Here is a 22,133-nt window from a genome sequence, read left to right as displayed (position 1 = left end):
CCTGTTCTTGTTTCTAAAGATTACAATAGATGAGATCCTGTTTTCCGAATAAAGTCTGACAGGTTTTACATTGAAATGAAATTGAGGGCCGGCTCCGTGGCTTGGCGGTTAAGTGCGCGCGCTCTGATGCTGGCGGCCTGGGTTCGGATCCCGGGCGCGCCCCGAGGCACCACATCTCCGTCCAACCCAAGGCCGAGTCCCGTGTACAGCGACTAGAAGGATGTGAACCTACGACATACAGCTATCTGCTGGGGCTTTGGGGGGAAAAAATGAATAAATAAAATCTTTAAAAAAAAAAAAAAGAAATGAAATTGAATGACACTTCTCATGGATTCTAGATTTTAAAATATGTGATTATTAATATAGTTAGTATATCTAATTATTAGATACTTTTTTACTACTGAAACTGTCATCAAACTATTTTAACTTTACTGTTGGTATGAAAGTTTCTAGTAGGCAGTGACCGCGTCTCTTACACTTTCAAAGTGCTATATTTGCACTTTTATTATATCATTAACCAGTCTTGCCTTGTGTATGTCTTCCACAGTTTCATTGTGAGCACCTGGAATAGTGATTGAGGGACTAGTGACATCTAATAGTAAAGTCATTACCTGGATTTGATTTCCAGCCTCGTCCCTTATAGTTAGTTGTACATCCATGGGCAAGTTCATTTACATTCTTTGAATTTCTTTTTTCTCACCTGTAGTATTGGGCTAAAAGTAGTACCTATTCATAGGGTTGTTACATGAAAAAGTGCTGTGTTCTAAGTTCATTGCTTAGTATGTGTAAAACCCTCAAAAATGTGAACTGTTGTAAAAGTAAGGTTATACTCATTCTAATGCCTGGCATATAGAAAGTGCTTGATAAATACCAGTTGAATTGGTGAATAATAGATAAAGAAGCTTTATTGCAATACAATCAAAAATTGTTGTGTTTTATAATATCTTTAGGGCTGGCCCCGTGGCCTAGTGGTTAAGTTCGGCCCGCTCTGCTTCAGCAGCCCAGGTTTGGTTCCTGGGCGTGGGCCTGCACCACTTGTCATCGGCCATGCTGTGGCGGCAACCCACATACAGAATAGAGGAAGATTGGCACAGATGTTAGCTCAGGGCGAATATTCCTCAGGCAAAAAGAGGAAGATTGGCAACAGATGTTAGCTCAGGGTGAATCTTCCTCAGCAAAATAAATAAATAAATAAAAGAAAATAGCTTTAATAATTTAGATTTGAGTCCAAATAAAATATTTCTATTGAAGTTTCTTTAAATTTTTTGAAATCAGTTGTTATGCATTTTACCATCAATATCAGGTGAGCAACTAGGGGAGATTTCAGGTACCCTAAGCAGAAATTCTTTATTTTTTCTTTATTTACATGAATGTTTCCCTCACTCCTTTTCCCTTCTTAATTTTCTACCATTTTTAGAATGAAAGTTTGTGAGCAACCTGGTCCTGATCTGCTGACAACTTATGTTTTTAGAATAAAAAATATTCTAAAAACATAAAAGACAATAATAAGTTAAAAAGAGGCACAGTTAATTAGAATCTAGATTTTCTAATATTTCTGTGCATACTATGATGACATAATATATGTTTTAATATACAATAGGTTTTTTTTTTCCTTCTCATTTTTACTTTATCCATACTTAGTGTTGTGACTATGTTTTGAATGAAATGGAAAGGGAGGTAATTTCCAAGAGAGTGACAGATTGTCAGTATTTAGGACTTCCTGTCTCTAGTGTGAAATTTAAACACCTTTGCTATAGGAGGGAAAACAAACATGTTAGCTCCAGGCTCCCTTTTTTATTAGACAACCCAGTGTTGCCAGCCAAGGGGACCCAGAATAGGAGTCAGAAGACCGACTGCAGTTATCTGAGTGTTGGTAGAGAAACAGAGGCTGAATTAGTATTCTCCTTCCTCAACTTACCGTGATAGTAAGCATCCTTTAGTTTAACTTTTTGTTTTGTTCACTCTAGGGAAGCCTTTATAGGTCGAAGGATGGAAAGGTTCATTTTTTGGAGGGGGCATGTGAGTCTTTGTGGGTGGAGAGAATACAGGAGGGGAGAGTTTGATACTGTTCACATCTGGAGAGAGAGAAAGATTTTTGTGGTGCTCTGCCATTACGAGTACTAAATTGGACTTCTTTTTAAAAATATGGCCTATTTTAAAATATTATGTTTTAAATAGTGTTAAAGTACCTTTAAGATTATTGAAGTAATAGTAATTCTTAACATTATGTTTTTAAAAACAAGAATAATGTTAATTACAACATGTCAAATGTAAGTCATTTGACCAGGAAATATACCAGGAAGAAATTCTTTGGGGTATTTTGGTTGGTTGGTTAAAACAAAACAGTGAAAACAGAAAATCTAAGTGTTTTACAGAAATCACAGGATTTCCAAATTAGAGTACTGAATGTTACAGCCTTGGGTAATTTTTGAAATTTAGAATATTTGAGAAAGTTCTCTGCCAAAATTTAAAGTTGAAAATCATGTTTTGGTTATGTGCTTGATAACACACATATGAACTCAGTTGTTTTGCATCTTGTTTAGTCTCAAAGTTAGTAAAGCTAATATTACATGTGCCTAATAAAAGGATTTTCATATGTCAATTTAATTTTCGTTGGTTAGTAATAGATTGTTCTGATTACAGATCTTTTGACAGAAGCAGCTAATGTACCAATTTGTAATATATGCATATTAATTTTGAAGGGCAAGTAGCATGACACTTTATTTGATAAACCAGTGCTGTTCTTATTGTTTTGATAAACTTCCACAATATAGTCAGGCACCTTGAAATGAGTTTTTTGTTTTTTTTTAATTGATGTCTTAATAGTTGATAACATTGTGAAATTTTAGTTGTACATTATTTTTTGTCAGTCACCATATAAATGCCTCCCTTCACCCCTTGTGCCCACCCCCTAACCCTCTTGTCCCTGGTAACCACCATACAGTTCTCTCTGTCCGTGTGTTGGTTTATATTCCACATATGAGTGAAATCATGTGGTGTTTGTCTTTTTTTCTCTGGCTTATTTCACTTAACATAATACCCTCCATGTCCATCCATGTTGTTGCAAATGGGATGATTTTGTCTTTTTTTTATGGCTGAGTAGTATTCCGTTGTATATATATATATGTACCACATCTTCTTTATCCAATCATCAGACCAGGGACACTTGGGTTGCTTCCACTTCTTGGCTATAGTGAATAATGCTGCAATGAACATAGGGGTGCATAGGCCTCTTTGGACTGTTGATTTCAGGTTTGTTGGATAGATTCCCAGTAGTGGGATAGCTGGGTCATAGGGTATTTCTATTTTTAATTTTTTGAGGACTCTCCATACTGTTTTCCATAGAGGCTGCACCAGTTTGCACTCCCACCAGCAGTGAATGAGGGTTCCCGTTTCTCCACAATCCCTCCAACATGTGTTGTTTTTTGTCTTGGTGATTATAGCCATTCTAATGGGTGTAAGGTGATATCTTAGTGTAGTTTTGATTTGCGTTTCCCTGATGATTAGTAATGTTGAACATCTTTTCATATGCCTGTTGGCCATATGTGTATCTTTGGAGAAGTGTCTGTTCATTTCCTCTGCCCATTTTTTGATTGGGTTGTTTTTTTGTTGTTCAGATGTGTGAGTTCTTTATATATTATGGAGATTAACCCCTTGTCGGATATATGATTTGCAAATATTTTCTCCCAGCTGGTGGGTTGAAATGAGTTTTTGAGAATAATTTAGTCTAGAAAAATCTATAAAACTAGTTTTAGATTTTGGTTTGGAAATATTATATATATTGTATTACATCTTTAGTTTTTATTTAAAAATGGGTAGATGGGTTATTTTTATTTAAGAATTTAGTGGCAGATGGATTATTTTAAAATCATGAATAGCTCATTTTAAATTAAAGGCTGTTTTCCTTGTTTTTTGTTTTGTTTTTGGTGTGTTTCCATGCTTATTACTCATCATGTTGTATAAACTCTAGAGAATGAATTAATTTTAATAATCTATTAGAAATGTCCATAAGAAGAGTTTTTTATTTCAAGTGATTTTTGGATCATACCCCGTTTAGATGATCTGTACAGATTCATCTCTTTTTTTTCCAGCTTTATTGAGATAATAATTGATATATATCATTGTGTAAGTTTAAGGTGTACAATGTGATGCTTTGATACATATATGTATTATGAAATGTTTACCACAATAAGATTAGTTAACACATCCTTTACCTTGCATAATTACCATTTTGTTCTTATTGTTATGGTGAGAACATTCAGAGTTTACTCTCATAGCAACTTTCAAGTATAGAATACTATATTGTTAACTATAGTAGCCATGCTGTACATTAGATCCCCAGAACTTATTCATCTTATAACTGAAACTTTGTGCCCTTTGACCAACATCTCTCATTTCCTCCATCCCCCAGCAACCATCATTTTATTTCTGATGTTTTTAGATTCCACATATAAGTGGAATACATACATACGGTATTTGTCTTTCTCTGTCTCAATTATTTCACATAGCATAATGCCCTCAACATTGTCACAAAGGGCAGGATTTACTTCTTTTTTATGGCTGAATAATATTCCATTATATATATGTATATATATCTACCACATTTTCTTTCTCTGTTCATCCATTGATGGACACTTAGGTTGTTTCCATGTCTTGGCTATTGTGAATAATGCTGCAATGAATATGGGAGTGCAGATATCTCTTTGACATAGTGATTTCATCATCTTTGGATGTATACCTGGAAGTGGAATTGCTGGATCATATGGTAGTTCTATTTTTAAATTTTTGAGGAACCTCCATACTGTTTTCCGTAGCGGCTATACCAATTTACATTCCCACCAGGAGTGCACAAGGGTTCCCTTTTCTCCATGTCTTCACCAATACTTATCTCTTTTCTTTTTGATGATAGCCATTCTAACAGGTATGAGGTGATATCTCATTGTGGTTTTGATTTGCATTTCCCTGATGAATAGTGATGTTAACATCTTTTCATGTACCTATTGGCCGTTTGTATATCTTCTTTGGAAAAATGTCTGTTCAAGTTTTCTGTCCATATTTTATTTGGATTGATTGGTTTTTTGCTGTTGAGTTGTATGAGTTCATTATATCTTTTGGATATTAGCTCCTTATCAGATACGGTTTGCAAATATTTTCTCCCATTCTGTAGGTTGCTGTTTCATTTTGTTGAGGGTTTCTTTTTCTGTGCAGAAGCTTTTTAGTTGGATGTAATCCCATTTGTTTATTATTGCTTTTGTTGCTTGTGCTTTTGGTGTCATATCCAAAAAATCATCAGTATGACCAATGTCAAGGAGCTTCCCCTATGTTTTCTACTAGGAGTTTTATGCCTTCAGGTCTTTTGTTCAAATCTTTAATCCATTTTGAGTTGGTTTTTGTATATGATGTAAGATAAGGGTCCAATTTCATTCTTTTCCTTGTGGATTTCCAGTTTTCCCAACACCATTTATTAAAGTGACTATCCTTTCTCCATCATGGAAAAATCTTGATGCTTTTGTTGAAGACTAGTTGACCGTATATGCGTAGGTTTATGTTTGGGCTTGTGATTCTGTTCCTTTGGTCTGTGTTTTTATGCCAATATCGTACTGTTGTTTGATTACTATAGCCTTGTAATATAGTTTGAAATCAGGAAGTGTGTTGGCTCCAGCTTAGTTCTTCTTGCTCAGGATGGCTTGGCTATTTGGGATCTCTTGTGGTTCTATATGAATTTTAGGATTTTTTATTTATTTCTCTAAAAAAATACCATTGCAATTTTGATAGAGATTGGATTGAATCTATAGTTCGCTTTGGGTATTATGGACATTTTAACGATGTTAATTCCCCCAATCCAAGAACAAAGGATATCTTTCCATTTGTTTGTGTCATCTTCAGTTTCTTTAATCAGTGTCTTATAGTTTTCAGTGTAGGAGATCTTTCACCTTGGTTAAATTTATTCTTAAGTATTTTATTCTTTTTGATGGTATTGTAAATTGGATTGTTTTCTTAATTTCTTTTTCGAGTAGTTCATCGTTAGTATATAGCAATACAACTGATTTTTGTATGTTGATTTTGTACCCTGCAACTTTGCTGAATTCATTTATTAGTTTTTTGGTGGCGTCGTTAGGATTTTCCTTATATAATATCTCGTCATCTGCAAACAGACAATTTTATGTCTTCCTTTCTGATTTGGATGCCTTCTATTTCTTTTTCTTACCTAATTGCTCTGGCTAGAACTTCCAGTATTATGTTGGATAGAAGTGGTGAGAGTGGGCATCCTTGTCTTGTTACTAATCTTAGAGGAAAGCTTTCAGCTTTTCATGATTGAGTATGATGTTAGCTGTGGGCTTGTCATATATGGCCTTTATTGAACCGTCATTGCATCCCAGGAATAAATCTCACTAAATTGTGGTATATGGTCTTTTTAATGTGCTGTTGAAATTGGCTTGCTAGTATTTTGTTGAAAATTTTTGCGTCTATGTTCATCAGGGATATTGGCCTGTAATTTTCTTTTCTTGTAGTGTCTTTGTCTAGCTTTGGTATCAGGGTAATACTCGCCTTGTAAAATGAGTTTGGAAGTGTTCCATCTTCTTCAGTTTTTTGGAAGAGTTTGAGAAGGATTGGCGTTAATTCTTCTTTAAATGTTTGGTGGAATTCACTGGTGAATTCTTGGGCTTTTGTTTATTGGGAGGTTTTGATTATTGATTCAGTCAGTGTATTATGTTTTCTCAGTCTTAATTTCTAAAAGAGTAAATATTGATAGTGATAACCCATACAAACTAAAGCTCTTGGAGAGGGGGAAGGGAGGGTGGTTATCCTCAATACTTTTCTTAAGTGTGCAAAGGATTCCTGAGACCAGAAAGTTTGAGAATCATTGCTTTATATAGTGTTCTATTGTATGATTATACTACAGTTTATTTATACATTCCATCATTGATAGATATTTGGGTTGGTTCTACTTCGGAACTTTTATGATAGCTGTGAATGTTTTTGTACATGTCTCTTGGTGTACATATGGAAACATTTCTATTGGATATAAACTTTGCAATAGAATTGCTAGATCATTGAGTACGCATGTGTTTAGCTTTCCAAAGTAGTTGTACCATTTTATTTTACATTCCTATCAGCAGTTATGGGAGTTCTTGTTGCATCACATCCAAATAAGGCATTTTTAATTATGCAGAGAAATTAGAGGAAAATTATTAAATTCACACTGATGTTTGTTTATAAGGCAATTTATGGCAGCAGAGTAGAGGGAGTAAGAACGTGTTTTTTCCCATTAGTTATAACTTGGTTTTATTTTCAGTTGTGCCTCATGTTAGCTCTGAGACTTGAGCCAATTACTCAAACTCAAGTTTGAGTTTGCTTATTGGTAAAATGGGATGATTATAGTAAATACCTCACAGGATTTGTTGTGAGGATTAAATGGGATACCAGTGAAAAGCACTTAGCATTGGCCCTGTAGCAAACAGAAAAAATAGGCTCAGAAGACTATAGTGAGTGAAAGACAGAAGAAAGCACAAAATTGACAGTATTTTTTTGTTTTAACTTTTTGGAAATAATTATTTAGGTTTTAAATGTTTTCATTACACATGGAAAATAACAAGGAATAATGTTATACCTAGAAAAAGTTATAAAATAAAATAGTACAAGGAACACCCATGTTCTCTTTACCTAGATTTGGCTGTTGATAATAATTTACCCCCATTTTCTTTATTATTTGTGCACATTGTATGTGCCTACATAATTTTTTTTCTGTATCATTTGAAGTTACATACGTCATGACTCTTTACCCTTGAATACTTTTGTTTGTATTTCATGATAATAGGAATATTCTCTTATGTAATCACACTGCAGTTATCAACTTCATAAATTTACATTGATATACTACTTTTGTCTAATGTATTATTCATGTTCCACTTTTATTAGTTAATATAACAATGTTCTTTATAGCATTTTTGCCCCTTTCAGTACAGGGTTCAGTCCATGGGCAGGTATTACATTTAGTTATGTTTCTTTAGCATCGATTTTCTTTTCCTTTTTGTTTATTCATTTTGACATTGAGATTTGAAGAATATAATATCTCCCCCCCTTTTAAAAAACAAACCTTTTCTCATTTTGCATTTGTCTGATGAGCCGCTTGATTAGATCGACGTTATGCATTCTCGACTAAAATTCTGCATAGATGATGTTGTGTCCTTCTCTGGGTATTACATTTGGAGGCCCATGATGTCTATCATTAATGACATTAATTTTGATGACCCATCAAGGTGTTGCCCAATTTCTCCACTGTATAACTGATTTGCTTTTTTTTTTCCTTTGCAATTAATAAGTGGTGTGTGAGAGACACTTTAAGACCCTGCAAATATCCTGATCCTCATAAAAAATTTCCCTTGGATTGAGCATCCACTGAAGATGATTCTTTCTCGGTCCTCTTTTTTTGAAAGCACCTTCTTTCGTTTTGGCATAACAAAATGTTCTAGGCTCTGGGTTCTGGGTGGCTGCCCTGGCCCAGCCCTGTAATTAGCCATTTCTTGGAGGAACCCTGGTTTCTTTTAGTAGGGAATGATACTAGAGACCAAGATCAAGGTGCTAGGTGATTTTGTTGCTACTAGAATGTCTTTGCTTCTTGGCCCTTTCATTGGACAGAACTAGCAATATATACGTGTATGCATATAGCATACACGTATGTACACACATACATATACAAACATATATTTACATGTGCATGTGAAAATATATATATTGTGGAAAGCATGATTTTATACCAATATATCCAATTCCAGTCCAACCTTACCTGACTCTGTTATATCTTCTCCCATTTCTTATCGTCGTTCTTTTTTACACAGTGAGAACCTTTGCTCATTTGCTCAATCCTATAATACATCTAAAATAGTTTCAGAATTGCATTATCCATGCCACTACAATAAAAAAAAAAACCTGCAAAAAGAGTTCAGGATTTGTTTGCACTTCTTCTCCCCACTCTGTCTATGCCTATAATAGAAAGTATATGTGTTCGTCTCTGCCTTTAGTTTCTGGCACAGAGCTCCTGAAACCCTTGTAAATTCCTAAGTGATAACAACATTAGGAGCATCTCTTATGCTAATATTTGGTCTTTGACCCTGGGTCCTAACTCAGAGCTCCTGAAACCCTTGTAAATTCCTAAGTGATAAGAGCAGGAGGAGCGTCTTTTGTTCTAATGAGGCAACTCTGGGTGAGCTTCTGGATGGCTCCTGGAAGGTGGCTGGTCACCAGAAAGACCAAGCTGTGATTAGAAGCTTGGGGTTTTCAGCCCCACTCCCCCATTTTTCCAGAGATGGGAGAGGGGTTGCAAATGAAGTTAATAATTGACACACCCCAACTCCACAGGGACAAAAGCTCCTGCACTCGGGACCCTCGCAGACCTTGCCCTATGTATCTCTTCATCTAGCTGTTCATCTGTATCCTTTATCATATCCTTTAATAAACTGGTAAACGTTAGTGTTTTCCTGAGTTCTGTGAGCTGTTTTAGCAAATAATCAAATCCAAGGGGGAGGAGGTCATGAGAACCTCTGATTGGTGGCCAAGTTGGACAGAAGTTGTGGGTAATCTCCAGACCTACTACTTGTGATTAGCATCTGAAGTGGAAGGCAGTCTCAGTTAAGACTGAACCCTTAACCTGTGGAATCTGACACTACCTCCAGGTAGTTAAATTGTTAGGACATCCTGTTGGTGTCACAGAATTGCTTGGTGTAGTTAAAACCCCCACACATCTGTTGTCAAAAATGTTGTGAATGTGGTAGTAGTGTAAGAGTAAAGCAAAAATACAGGAGGAGGAGTTTTTTCCTTCTCACTGCTCAAGACTGAAAATATACAGTCTAATTCTGTGGTTGTAAGTTACATAGTTCCTTCCTGACTTCTTTCTTTCAGTGTGAATATATTATTCATTTGAAATACATTTAGTTCCTTTGTTTCACTTCCCCCCCATTCTGATTGATTTAATTTAATTTTGAATATGTATGATATTAACATGTTTTCAAAAATCATAACTATATAAAAAGTTGTACTCAGAAGTGCCATTCTTTCCTGTATCCCTTCGACTCCATTCTCCCCCTCTTTGTAGGTAACTAACTTTATTGTTCCCTAGTTTTATCCTTCCTGTGTTTCTTTTTGTAATAAGCAGATATGTGTATGTTTTCTTATTTTCCTTGTTTCTTACACAAAAAAATAACATACCATATATGCCCTTTTTTTTTTTTGTGAGGAAGATCAGCCCTGAGCTAACATCCGTGCTAATCCTCCTTTTTGCTGAGGAAGACCGGCTCTGAGCTAACATCTATTGCCATTCCTCCTCCTTTTTTTTCTCCCCAAAGCCCCAGTAGATAGTTGTATGTCATAGTTGCACATCCTTCTAGTTACTGTATGTGGGACGTGGCCTCAGCATGGCCGGAGCAGCGATGCATCGGTGCGTGCCCAGGATCCGAACCCGGGCCGCCAGTAGCGGGGCACGCGCACTTAACCGCTAAGCCATGGGGCCGGCCCCCATATATCCCCTTTTATACTTTGCTTTTTTTTCATTTAATAATACTGCCTAGAAATCACTCCATGTCAGTTCATAGATGTCTTCTTCATTCTTTTTACAGCTGTACAATACTCCATTGTGGGTATGTACCGTAGCTTATTCAACCAGTATTCTATGCACAGCAGGGTTTTTAAGAAACATTTACAAAATCTTGAAAATGATTAGGAAATGGAACAAAATGCAGATATGATTTGGGTCTTTAATGCATCTTATGTTTAATTATACAATCAAATAAACTGTAAAAATTTAAATTCTATAGTCAGGAAAAGCAGAGGATATTTATTAGAAGCCCCAGTCATAATAGTCAACTCGTGAACTGTAGAGTGCAGTTGGTTATATCCTTTGTTTTTTCCATCTAGTTTATTGCCATCCATTAGTTATAACTCTGAGAGAAGAAAGTGAGGACTGAATGAGAGATATTCCAGATGAAGATTCAGTAATTTTCATTTGATATAAAGTTTACCTAAACTACAGAGAGACAGCTTTGCATCTTCTAGTACTGTCATTAAGGAAAAGTCAAATGACAGGCAGTGGTAGTATAATACAGCAATAGCAAAAGAACAAGTGTAATCCAGAACTGGATAAGTCTTTGAATGATCAAGGGTTTTTTAGTTTATTTATTTATTTATTTTTTTGTGTGAGGAAGATCAGCCCTGAGCTAACATCCATGCCAATCCTCCTCCTCTCTTTGCTGAGGAAGACCGGCCCTGAGCTAACATCTATTACCAATCCTCCTCCTTTTTTTCCATTTTTCCTCCCCAAAGCCCCAGTAGACAGCTGTATGTCATAGTTGCACATCCTTCTTAGTTGCTGTGTGTGGGACGCCGCCTCAGCATGGCCGGACAAGCAGTGCGTTGGTGTGCGCCCGGGATCCAAACCTGGGCTGCCAGTAGTGGAGCGCGCGCACTTAACCGCTAAGCCACGGGGCCGGCCCCTGATCAAGGGTTAGTTGTATTAATATAAGTTGTCATCTTCCTCTCTATAGGTCCAGGTGTTTATTTCTGGGATAACATTGCATTTCTCAACTCTGCAAATTTTTGATACTTACGGTATTAAACAGTAATTTTGTGAGTTGCTTCAGGATTAATGTAGACTAAATTCAAGAAAATTTAGAGTCATGATTGACAAAAATAGTTGCAACATAGTATCTGAAAGTAGGTAGATAATTTCAGGTATAACAAAAGGAAGGCAAATTTAGGAAGATGTGGGTTTTTAAAAAATATTTATATTCCAGTTAATAGAAACGGAAAACAATTTGTCTAGTGAGAAAGAAATCTAAATTGCAAATATCCAAAATTTAACACAATATTTTGGAAAACAGTGACAGTATTTTATCAAAATTTAATATTGAGGAGAAAATTAGTTTCTAAAATATTAAGATATTTAAAGTATTATGAATGAAAATTTTTCTTAAATTAGTTTTGGGAATTTCTTCTTGCTAATAGTCTTATGACAAGCCTTATGATCCTATTGTGGATATTTATAATGGGTGAGCAGACCATCATGAGATTTTTTTGTTTGTTTACCGAGCCAGTTTTTCCACTATGTGACACTAGTGGAACCACACTTGATTATCCCTAATTTCTTTTAGGGAAATTCCAGGCAAGCGTGCTTAACTAGGGAAGTCCTGGTGGTGCCCTGGAAATAGCAGTAGATCAAGAATCAAGAGATCAGGGTTCTCAAGCCCCCTCTGCCACTAAGAAGTTATGTCAGCCTATTTAGGCCTCATTTTCTTGTCTGTAATCTGAGCAGATTTACTTGTATGTTCTATCAAATCCCTTTTCTAATATTTTTTGGTAGTTTGTAGAGAACCATTTTGGCTTTTGTAGGAATTAAGGTCATAAAGTATAAATTAAGTATAGTATTTTTTACATTAGGTAGGGTATATGTGTATGTACAGAAGTGATGAGAAAGTAAAGAATTACTAAAACTTTAAGAACTTAACAGGATGGAAAACAGTTTGTGATAGATGTTTTATTGTCATTGTTATATTGCATCCCGGCTTATATACGTGAATTCTAGGAGGACAGCCATGTGCTTTGTAATGGAAGAAACTCCTGTGATCTAAGAAGATAGGGAAAAAGACACAAAAAGAATTCTAGTTGGAAGAGTTCTGCTAATTGTAAAATTAGAGCAATAAAGTGCTTGCCAACACGCAAGCATTGAACTATATACCCTTTTATTTGATTATGGTGGTGGTTTTTGTGAAATAAATCACTTCGTTTATTCCATAGGTATTTATAAAGCAGGTGTTTCAGTTAGAATTGGGAGCTAGAGCAGAGAACAAGGTAAACGTGAACCCTACCTTTTTGTCTTGGAATTTAACTTCTAATAATGGAAATGGATAATAAGCAAGATATTTACAAATCGTGATAATATGCCATGAAGAAAAATAAAGAGTAATGTGATGGAAAGTAGTGAAAGGGAAACAGAATGGTTGGGAACTGAGACCTGAATGTTGAAAAGAAGCTAGCTAGACTAAGCCAGGCAGATAAAAGGTAGATAAACCACCTTGAGGTGGAAAAGGATTGATATAACCAAGGAACAGAAGGAAGGGCAGTATAGGGACAGGAGCCAACTGAGGGAAGGAAAGAGTAGCTTGAGATGGGTTTGTAGAATAAGGACAATCATTTAGGACATTGACCACGGTAAGAAGTTGAGATTTTATTCCAAGCAGGGAAAATTACTTGGTGTAATAAACATTTTAAAAATATTACTCTTGGTAATATTTTTATTGTAAATAAAATAATTTTTGGGGGCCAGCCTGGTGGTGCAAGCCGTTGGGTGCGCGCGCTCTGCTGTGGTGGCCGGGGGTTCACCACTTTGGATCCCGGGCACGCACCAACGCACTGCTTGGCAAGCCATGCTGTGGCAGTGTCCCATATAAAGTGGAGAAGGATGGGCACGGATGTTAGCCCAGGGCCAGTCTTCCTCAGCAGAAAAAGAGGAGGATTGGCAGATGTTAGCACAGGGCTGATCTTCCTCACACACACAAAAAATATATTACTCTTGTTTTTGTGTGGAAAGAAATTGGAAGCAAGAATGGAAGCAGTCAGGCTATTAACAATAATGCAAGAGAGAGATGATGGTAGCTTAGACAGGGCAGTAACATTCAGTGGAGATGGAAGAAGTGAACAGAGTTGGTATATATTTTGCAACTAGAACTGACCAGATTTGCTGATGGGATTGTATATGGGAGGTAAGGGAAATATTCTCAAATAATATAGATTTTTTAAAAAAAGAATATTTAAAATTAGTCTGTCAAAGCATAATATTTAATGTCAGTATTCTACATGATAAATATTTTCTTGACAATTTTATCATTTTTATTTTATTTTGTTCTTTTTTTTTTTAGGCTTATGCATCTGGATGTGACATTGTTATACTGGGAAGTGATTTTGAAAGATTACAGATAATCCCAGGAGCTAAACATGGAAATATTCAAGTAGGATGTGTAGACTGTTCAATGCAACAAGGCAAGGTTTGTAATCTTGTGGCAATATGAGATTTGCTTTGAATGTGGTTTTTGTCAGGACAGTCTCTGAGTTAGAGACTTACTTTGTTTCAAGGACAATGCAGCTACAAATTTCTTTGGCTCTCTAACATGCACTGTAGAAAACAAAATTCCTGACTGTCTCAGATGTATCTTAGATATCTATCAGGAATTCTATTCTTATATAATTTTGAAATATAGCATAATCTTCTCTAAGACTTGACAAAGAACCATAATACTTATTACCTGTAGAACAGGTCTAAAGCTTACTTATTTAAAAACTAATTGGATTGAGGTAAAGGAATGACAATAAATCTTACATCTATTTACAAGTAAACTACTGAAGAGAAATCATTTGTTAAAGTCATTCTTTGTCTGTAAACAGGTATTTATCTCCTTGTAACTTTTGAATACACTTTGTACTAAAATGAAGATGAACTTTTCTACAGTCTGTAATTTTTTAATTAATTTATTCCAAGTCTATAAGAAAAATGAAAAATTTTATCTGGACTTCTGTTTGCATCTGAAAAGTAAAAAGTAACCTTGAAAGTAAAACAGCAACAACAACAAAAGAAACAAGGCATATGATTCTATATCAGGTTAAATACAGTTCTATATAGTACCAGAATTGGGAGAGTCATAGCTAGTAGGCAGCATAGTATATAGCTTAACGTAGCACTACATAGGCATAGGTGGCCAGGCCTAGGTATAGTTGTAGCTAGACTGGGCTGAACTTTGCAAATTTATTTAATTTTTTTTTGCTAAGTAGTTAAATATGTTGCTTGACGATATGATTCCACCAGAACGCTTTGCGTGAGAAATCAAAATGAACCCAACTTTTTTTTTTTTTTTTTTTTTAATCTAATCATTTCTAATAAACCTGCCAGTCTGAAAAGTTACTTCTTGGGACCTAGTTAAAGAAGATATTCATGGTAAAAGGAATTTCGACTCTCACAATCTTTACCTGTTTGTTGGACTACTGGGTTTTTTTGTTACTCCAGTGTCCCTTTCCTTTAATATAGTTATAATTGTCTCTCATCAGTCTTTCTTGCATTCACACCTTTCATTCTCACTGTACTGCAAAAATGATTTTTATTATGGAATGCTAAAAATCCTTGAGACTTCTTTCTATTGTTTCACAGATATCATTATAATCAAATGATTCCTTAAGGTATCAGGAATAAAATTTGTAGGTTCTGGTAGCTGGGGACTTCTTGCCTTTAATAAGGAAATGCTGCTTGATACCATAGGTGTCAGTATTTTGTTATTACTGTTTTTTCTTTGTAGTACTGTCAGATTATTTTTTCTGAGAAAATTCATCTGCATTTATCTTGTTATTCATTTGCTTAAAACCATTCTTAGCTTCCCATTACCTTGGAAAAGTTCAAATTATTCACTTTGGTACGAGGCGTTGTATAACCTGGCTCAGACCTGCCCTTTTGGCCTCATGTCTATTATTCTGTTATAAGGGAGCCTTTCTTCTAGCTGGACTAGTGGTTAGTCACCTCCAAACAGGCAGTGCCTCTTTTAATCCTTACACTTGTGTTCATAACCATGCTCTGTTTCTAAAATTGAATATTCACTGCCCTTTGAAATCCTACCCACACTTAAAGGCCCAAACTAAACATTCCCTCCCAGACCAACTCAGTGGAGATGATTCCTACATCCTAAGAACTCCTCAGAACACTTAAAAATATCCATTAGAAGTTTTTTTTGTCATGTGTATGTTACATCCTCATTCCTTACCTCCTCTTTAGTAGATTATATGTTCTTATTTTTATCCCTGATTCATTCATTCTGTCTGATTTCTAATATTTTAATGTTCTTCATTTGTGACTCACTTAAGCTATAGTAGTAGCTACCTTGTAAAACAGAGCCAGGAAGGGTTATGCTCCATTGATTTAAAGGGTTAATTTTAAAGATACTCAGATTAAATAGAATATTGAGAAAATATGCTCCTTAGAGAGTTCACAAAGGAATAGATCTAAGTTTTATTTTTAAAAAGTTAAATATACACTGACGGAATTGTGAACTTTGAGAACAGATAACCCAAAAACTCATTTTTTAAGTCATGTCAAATTCTGTGCTTGACAAAGAATACATCAATACATTTTCTTCTGTGAGGAAGGAAATTAACATTTACTATGCATCTTATAGATGATTATATAGTAGATGTTTTACAAATGTTATTTCAGTCCTCAAAATAATTCTATTAGGAAGACAGTATTATACACATAAGTATAGATAGAGAAACTAAGATTCAGAGAGGTTAACTTCCTAGTTACAGTTAGTAAGTGACAGTACTGGAATTTTGACCCAGATATGGTAGTCTCCAAAACTGACATTCTCAAATATAGCTGAATGAAATTGTGTGTATGGGCTTATTAAGTTACACTATTCGTTTCTTTTGTTCTTTTAATTCATAATCTGTTAGCATATTTGTAAACTTACTTTCTTTTTTCTTTTTAAAAGATTGCAGCATCCTATGGAAATGTTATCTCTGTTTTTGAACCAGTTAACCTACCGAAGCAAAAGAAAAATTTGGTCAGTAACTTATCATTTTTCTTTTAGGAGTTGAAATGTCTTGAGTACTAAAAGATACTATTTTTAAGAGTACAAAATCAGAGTGCTCATCAAATAAATCAGTATAAATTATACACTATAATTAAGGATAGATGTTAAATGCCACCTCCATATAAAAAATGTTTAAATCTTTCATTGAAATAGAATTAAGCTGAATTGTGCTGATGAATTGTCTTGAAATATTTTCCTTTTTTTCCTTTTGACATTTTTTCTTTTATAGTAAGTATTTGAAAAGTCAACAACTTCAGGTTTGGCAGTTACTTTATTGCTAGTGACAAACACCGTTGTCCAGTCACACGTGGAACTTTAGTCTTTGTTTTTATGATCTACTTTTATATAGTTTTTCTGCCTTTTCTTGTGTATTTTGTTTTTAAAGTTACGTTTTAACATCTAATTGCAGAATCTTAACATACCTCCAGGACTTATTTTCTTGCACTTATAATCATGTAATATAGTTGTTAGTGGATCAGTGAATGTTTTTCTTTATAAAGAAACTATATGCAGAAATAGTTCTGAAAGCTGGTTAAAAGGATAATTTAGGGCCGGCTCCGTGGCTTAGCGGTTAAGTGCGCGCACTCCGCTGCTGGCGGCCTGGGTTCGGATCCCGGGGGCACACCGACGCACCGCTTCTCCGGCCATGCTGAGGCCGCATCCCACATACAGCAACTAGAAGAATGTGCAACTATGACATACAACTATCTACTGGGGCTTTGGGGGAAAAATAAATAAATAAAATTAAAAAAAAAAAAAAGGATAATTTATAAATGTTAAAGTTATGTAGTAGATTTCTTTGGTGCTTTAATGCTCTTAAATAGACTGATCAGATTATTTTACCCATCTCTACTGAAGATTAAACTAGTGATTTAAACCATATGAAAGGATCAGCATAGTGTGGTCTAAAGAGTGTTGTACTAGGAATCATAGGACTAGTTTCTTTTTCTGTTGCTTTCTGGCTATTTGATCCTAAGCAAGTCAGCCTTACGAGGCTCTTTGCTCAATTCTGAAATTGAATGATATCTCTTCATTCTTCGTGGGGATATTATAAGGATGACATGGTGTCAAAGACTGTGGAAATATGTTAAATGTAAAGAAACAGTGTTTTAATAATAGGCATACCTTTACAAATCTTTTAATAGTTTTCATTTTCACTCATTAGTATCTTATTAATATCTCATTAATATCTTACAGATTCCCTCTGGCTTAGTTTGACAGCTATTATTTCTTTTTTATAAATAAGGATGCCGAGTTCCAATGAAAATTAAGTGACTTGACCAATGAAACAGCTATTAAGCCACAGAGCTAAGAATAAAATCAGCTGTCTTGGTTCCTAGGTGTGAACATTCTTTCCTCTACCTTGTATTAATGGAAACTATTTTCTCTGAGTTAATTGATAGCCATTTTTAAATTTCGTGGAAGGAGAATCCACAATTTTCTTCTGATTTCTGTTTGTGTTTATATATTACCTAGTGAATCCGATATTAGAGGCTCTTATAGCCTTATGAATTAGTAATTGACAGTACTAAAAATAAATCTTAAAAGTGGTCACTCCACTCAGAATAGTATATTTCAGATAATACTCAATAAATATTTGTTGAATGAAACAACTGACTTTTAAAAAAATCAGTGTTCTGTTAAAATGCCTGTATTAGTAAGGGTAGAATCGAGAATTTCAGTTTTTGCCCATTTTCTCTTGTAGTAATTATAATTGTTTAATATAATAGTGTCAAAAACTCAATAAGAAGAGGCTAGTTTATTGGTAGGCAGCACTGATTTAGCAGAGAGGGTAAAAAAAGCTTGATGAATAAGGGGAAAACTGGATCAAATGGAAAAATCATAGACTTGGAAGGTGCGCAAAATCTTTAATTCCAGGATATAGACTCAGAATCTTTAGATCCTCAAAAAAAGATATTATTTCCTTTTCTTTGTACATTCTGGAATATTCTTTTAAGATGGTGGTTCTTTATGAGAGGTACACTTCAAGATCGCTAGTTGACACTTGTGTCCAGATCCTCCCCTACAGATTTCTAAATCTGTAGTTCTAGGGTTGTGCCTAGGTACTTGTATGTCTTGTTCTAGAGGAGGTTCTGGTGTGCAATGTGATTGAGAGCATTCCTGCAAGGCAAATATTTCATAAAAGTATATTCTGCAGGCCACCTCTATCAGAATCACATGGTGTGTTTGTTTAAAGTGCCCCATCCTGGACCTTTTGAACCTGAACTTCTGGGCCTGAGTCTCAAAAATGTGAATTTTGAATAAACATCTCAGGCTATTCTTGTGGTAAAGTATGAGAACCGCTACGTTGAGAGTGTTTATGGGTCTCAATCTATTAGAGGTTAGTGAAATCAACTTACTAGGCCACAACCTGAATTTAAAAGAAAATGAAATTGAATAGAAAATGTTAGAGTGCATCACATGTAGTAAAGGTGGACTTAGATTGCATTTATGTGTGTATGTAGGTGTGTTGTGGGTCACAGTGCAGCATATATTTCTTACTGATTTGCAGGTAAAAAAAGTTTGCAAAATATTGCTTTAAAGAATGAAAAGACCTTAAATTATATAATATAATGGAAGTGTTACATGTTTTATTCTGAATTTTCACACATACCATTTGATCTCAGGTGAGGATGAAACATTAAAAAGAGAAGGAGGCTTCAAATAGCAGAGACATAGGCATATTTAAAATTAAACCTTTGAAAATATAATAATAAATTAATAATTATAATTTTAATAGTCTGAGGTTAATATTTATATTGTCCAAGGTGGCATATACTTATTGGTTGTTTAAATATACTAAAGATGGACTTTTGGACCTCTAGGAATGGATATTCTCTCACTAATCTCCTCCATCACGTATTCCTTATTTTTCTTGACTGAATTGAACATATTGTTCTCCTTAAAAATGACTGCATGGTCAATTATACCTCAAAAAAGAATGACTGCATGTATTATTAAAAATAATAAGCATGAATATATACATTTGACAGAGAAAAGATGCTGATAATAATTGACTGACTTTTTTAATTTTAGGAATTATATAGTCAATGGCAGAAAAGTGGTCAATTTTTTCTGGAATCAACAGCACACAATATAACTTGGGATCCCACAGGTAAGAACACAAGCAAGATTGAGTGAAATGAACTATCACTTGCCTAGGCTATTGCTTTTACTACTTTCACGTATTTCAGTTCTGCTTCGTGTGAGATTGTGGGGAACACAAAAGTAAGTAAAACAGATTGTGCTCTTTTAGAGCTTATACTGAAATGAAGACAAATATGCACTGTAATAGAGTGTCCAGCTATAGTAGGAATACCCATTGTTTTGGGAAGGAGACATTCATTTTTTCTGGAGAATCGGCATTTCATTGAAGAGGAACCTTTGACCTGAGAGTGGATAGATTTTAACAGTGAAGGTGGGGATAGATGGAGGAGGGAAAAAGGAAGTGAATTCTAAGAAGAGATAGTGTGTATACATATCACTTATCTATTTCTACATTAGAAAACCATCCCAAAGCCATTTTTACCAATCTACTTAGTGAATGAAGGCATAAAGAAAGAAAGCATAAGATATATTCTAATAATGTTTCGTACTTCATTGAGGCTGGAGTGAGTCTGGTGATAAGGAGATAAGATTGCAGCATACTATGGTAGGCCTTGAAAGTCATGCTAAGGAATTTGAATTTAATTCTTTTTCATTGTCTAAAAAGTATTATAGTTTTCTGAAAGTGGCTAGTGACAAACTGAGGTTTATGGTTTTGCAGGATTTTTCTGGCAGCAGTGAGTTAGGAGGATCAGAGACAAGAGGAGCAAGAGGACCAATATTACATTATTTATAATTACCTTTGAAAAGTATGCATTCACAGTAGTTTGAATAAGAAATAAGAACTTGTTTCAGTGCCTTTAACATAGTAGGTGCTCAATTAATATTGAATGACTAATGAAAGGAGTACATAGGTATGAAATGCATTTAGACGATAGAATTGACTTTGACAACTGGATTTCAGATTACTTTGAGAATATCTGTGACCACAAGAAGAAGAGTGATATGTAGGAGTTAGATATAGTGGAACATAGGTTTTGTTTGGACATGTGGAATTTGAGATGCTTGCATATCATATAGCAATATACAGTAGATAGATAATTTGAATCTAGAGTATAAGAAAAAAGTTATCTTTGGAACATAGAACTAGAAGTCATCAGTTTAGATAGATAAGATAGTTTAAAATTTTAATATAGTAGGTGAAATGGCTGAGAAAAAATGTTAATTTAAAACAGTTCAGAGCTTTTGGAAGTCATTTTAGAAGATAAAAGAGATTATTTTTTTAAAAAATCACACGTTTTAAAATGTTTTTCTCGTGAGATTGTAAGATTGATGCTTACTAACTGGTAACCTACATGTATATTTTATGCATACAGTGAAAAGTGGTCAGACCTGGGTTCAAATTTGGCATTTAGTATACCACTTTGTATATAACTTTATTATGGATAGGGTCATTGTGTCCCAGTTTATGCCTGTTATCCTCATATGATTATGAATAGTGTTACCTACTCTTGCAAGTGTTATTATTCAGATAATAAATTACATGGTTACTCTATTATAGCACTACAATCTGTTGTAATGATTTGTTTACATGGTTTATTTTTTTGATTAGACAAGGGCCAAGATTCTATTTTATTCAGTATATTATTTTATCTTTAGGGGCCCATCATGTATTACACTCTCAGTAAATGTTCACATATTTGGCTACAAGTTTTGTGATCATGAACAGATTACTTAACAGATCAAGTGTTGTTAATTCACTTGTAAATTAAGATAATATCTATTTCACAAGATAGTTTTCCAGTGATCAGATATGGCAGTGTATATGAAAGTACTTGGTAAATGGTAGAGTCCTATAAAAATATTGTTAGCAAGTGAACTGGCAACTTGAAGAGTCATATTAATAACTGTAGTAAAAACATTTAATATTTGAGTTGAGTGATATTTCTTTAGTAATGACATAGTTGCTTGGAATTTTTGTATCTGATTGTCAGTACTCATGGTTCAGAGGATAGTATTAACATTAAATTCCTCTAAAATCATCATTATAAAGTAGTATTAAAAGATAATTACTTATTTTATTAACATATCTTGTGCAGCCTTGACAGCAGCTCATGACCATTATCTTTTTAATTGTATTGAGTTAAAATTCACATAAAAGTTTATTTCTCTTTTTATGAGCAAAAAGTTTAAAATTTAGTGGTTTGGTTGAGAAATAGGTTATTACTGTAATAAATATTTGGGAGCTATTGGTGTATTATTACTTTTGCAAATAAACTGAAATTATAAACAGAGTTTAAATATTTTAAGTAAAATGTTAGTATTTTGGTTTTGGTCAATATTTGCTTATTATTAATATGCCTGGTATTGGGATATAAAGTAATTTTTTCCAATGGTGTTAGTAAACTGGCTATAGTGTTTTTGTATTGTCTCCAAACCTACTGTTGCATCTTGCTTAAATTGTAATAT

At 34.5% G+C, this 22,133-nt stretch overlaps 1 protein-coding gene across 7 annotated transcripts in view; it reads left to right on the top strand.

The window, feature by feature from the left end:
* Positions 1-22,133, top strand: part of DMXL1 (Dmx like 1) — a 131,823-nt gene that overhangs the window by 3,226 nt on the left and 106,464 nt on the right. For all 7 annotated transcript variants that reach the window (XM_014796571.2, XM_087429905.1, XM_004420282.3 and 4 more), the window contains exons 2-4: positions 13,908-14,033; positions 16,518-16,589; positions 19,656-19,734. In XM_014796571.2, the coding sequence (XP_014652057.2) occupies positions 13,908-14,033; positions 16,518-16,589; positions 19,656-19,734 (277 nt within the window). The remainder of the gene's footprint in view (positions 1-13,907; positions 14,034-16,517; positions 16,590-19,655; positions 19,735-22,133) is intronic.

This window comes from Ceratotherium simum, chromosome 4 (assembly GCF_057802395.1).
Source record: "Ceratotherium simum simum isolate JZ-2026a chromosome 4, ASM5780239v1, whole genome shotgun sequence".
NCBI lineage: Eukaryota > Metazoa > Chordata > Mammalia > Perissodactyla > Rhinocerotidae > Ceratotherium > Ceratotherium simum.
This window is presented reverse-complemented; position numbering and strand designations above follow the sequence as displayed.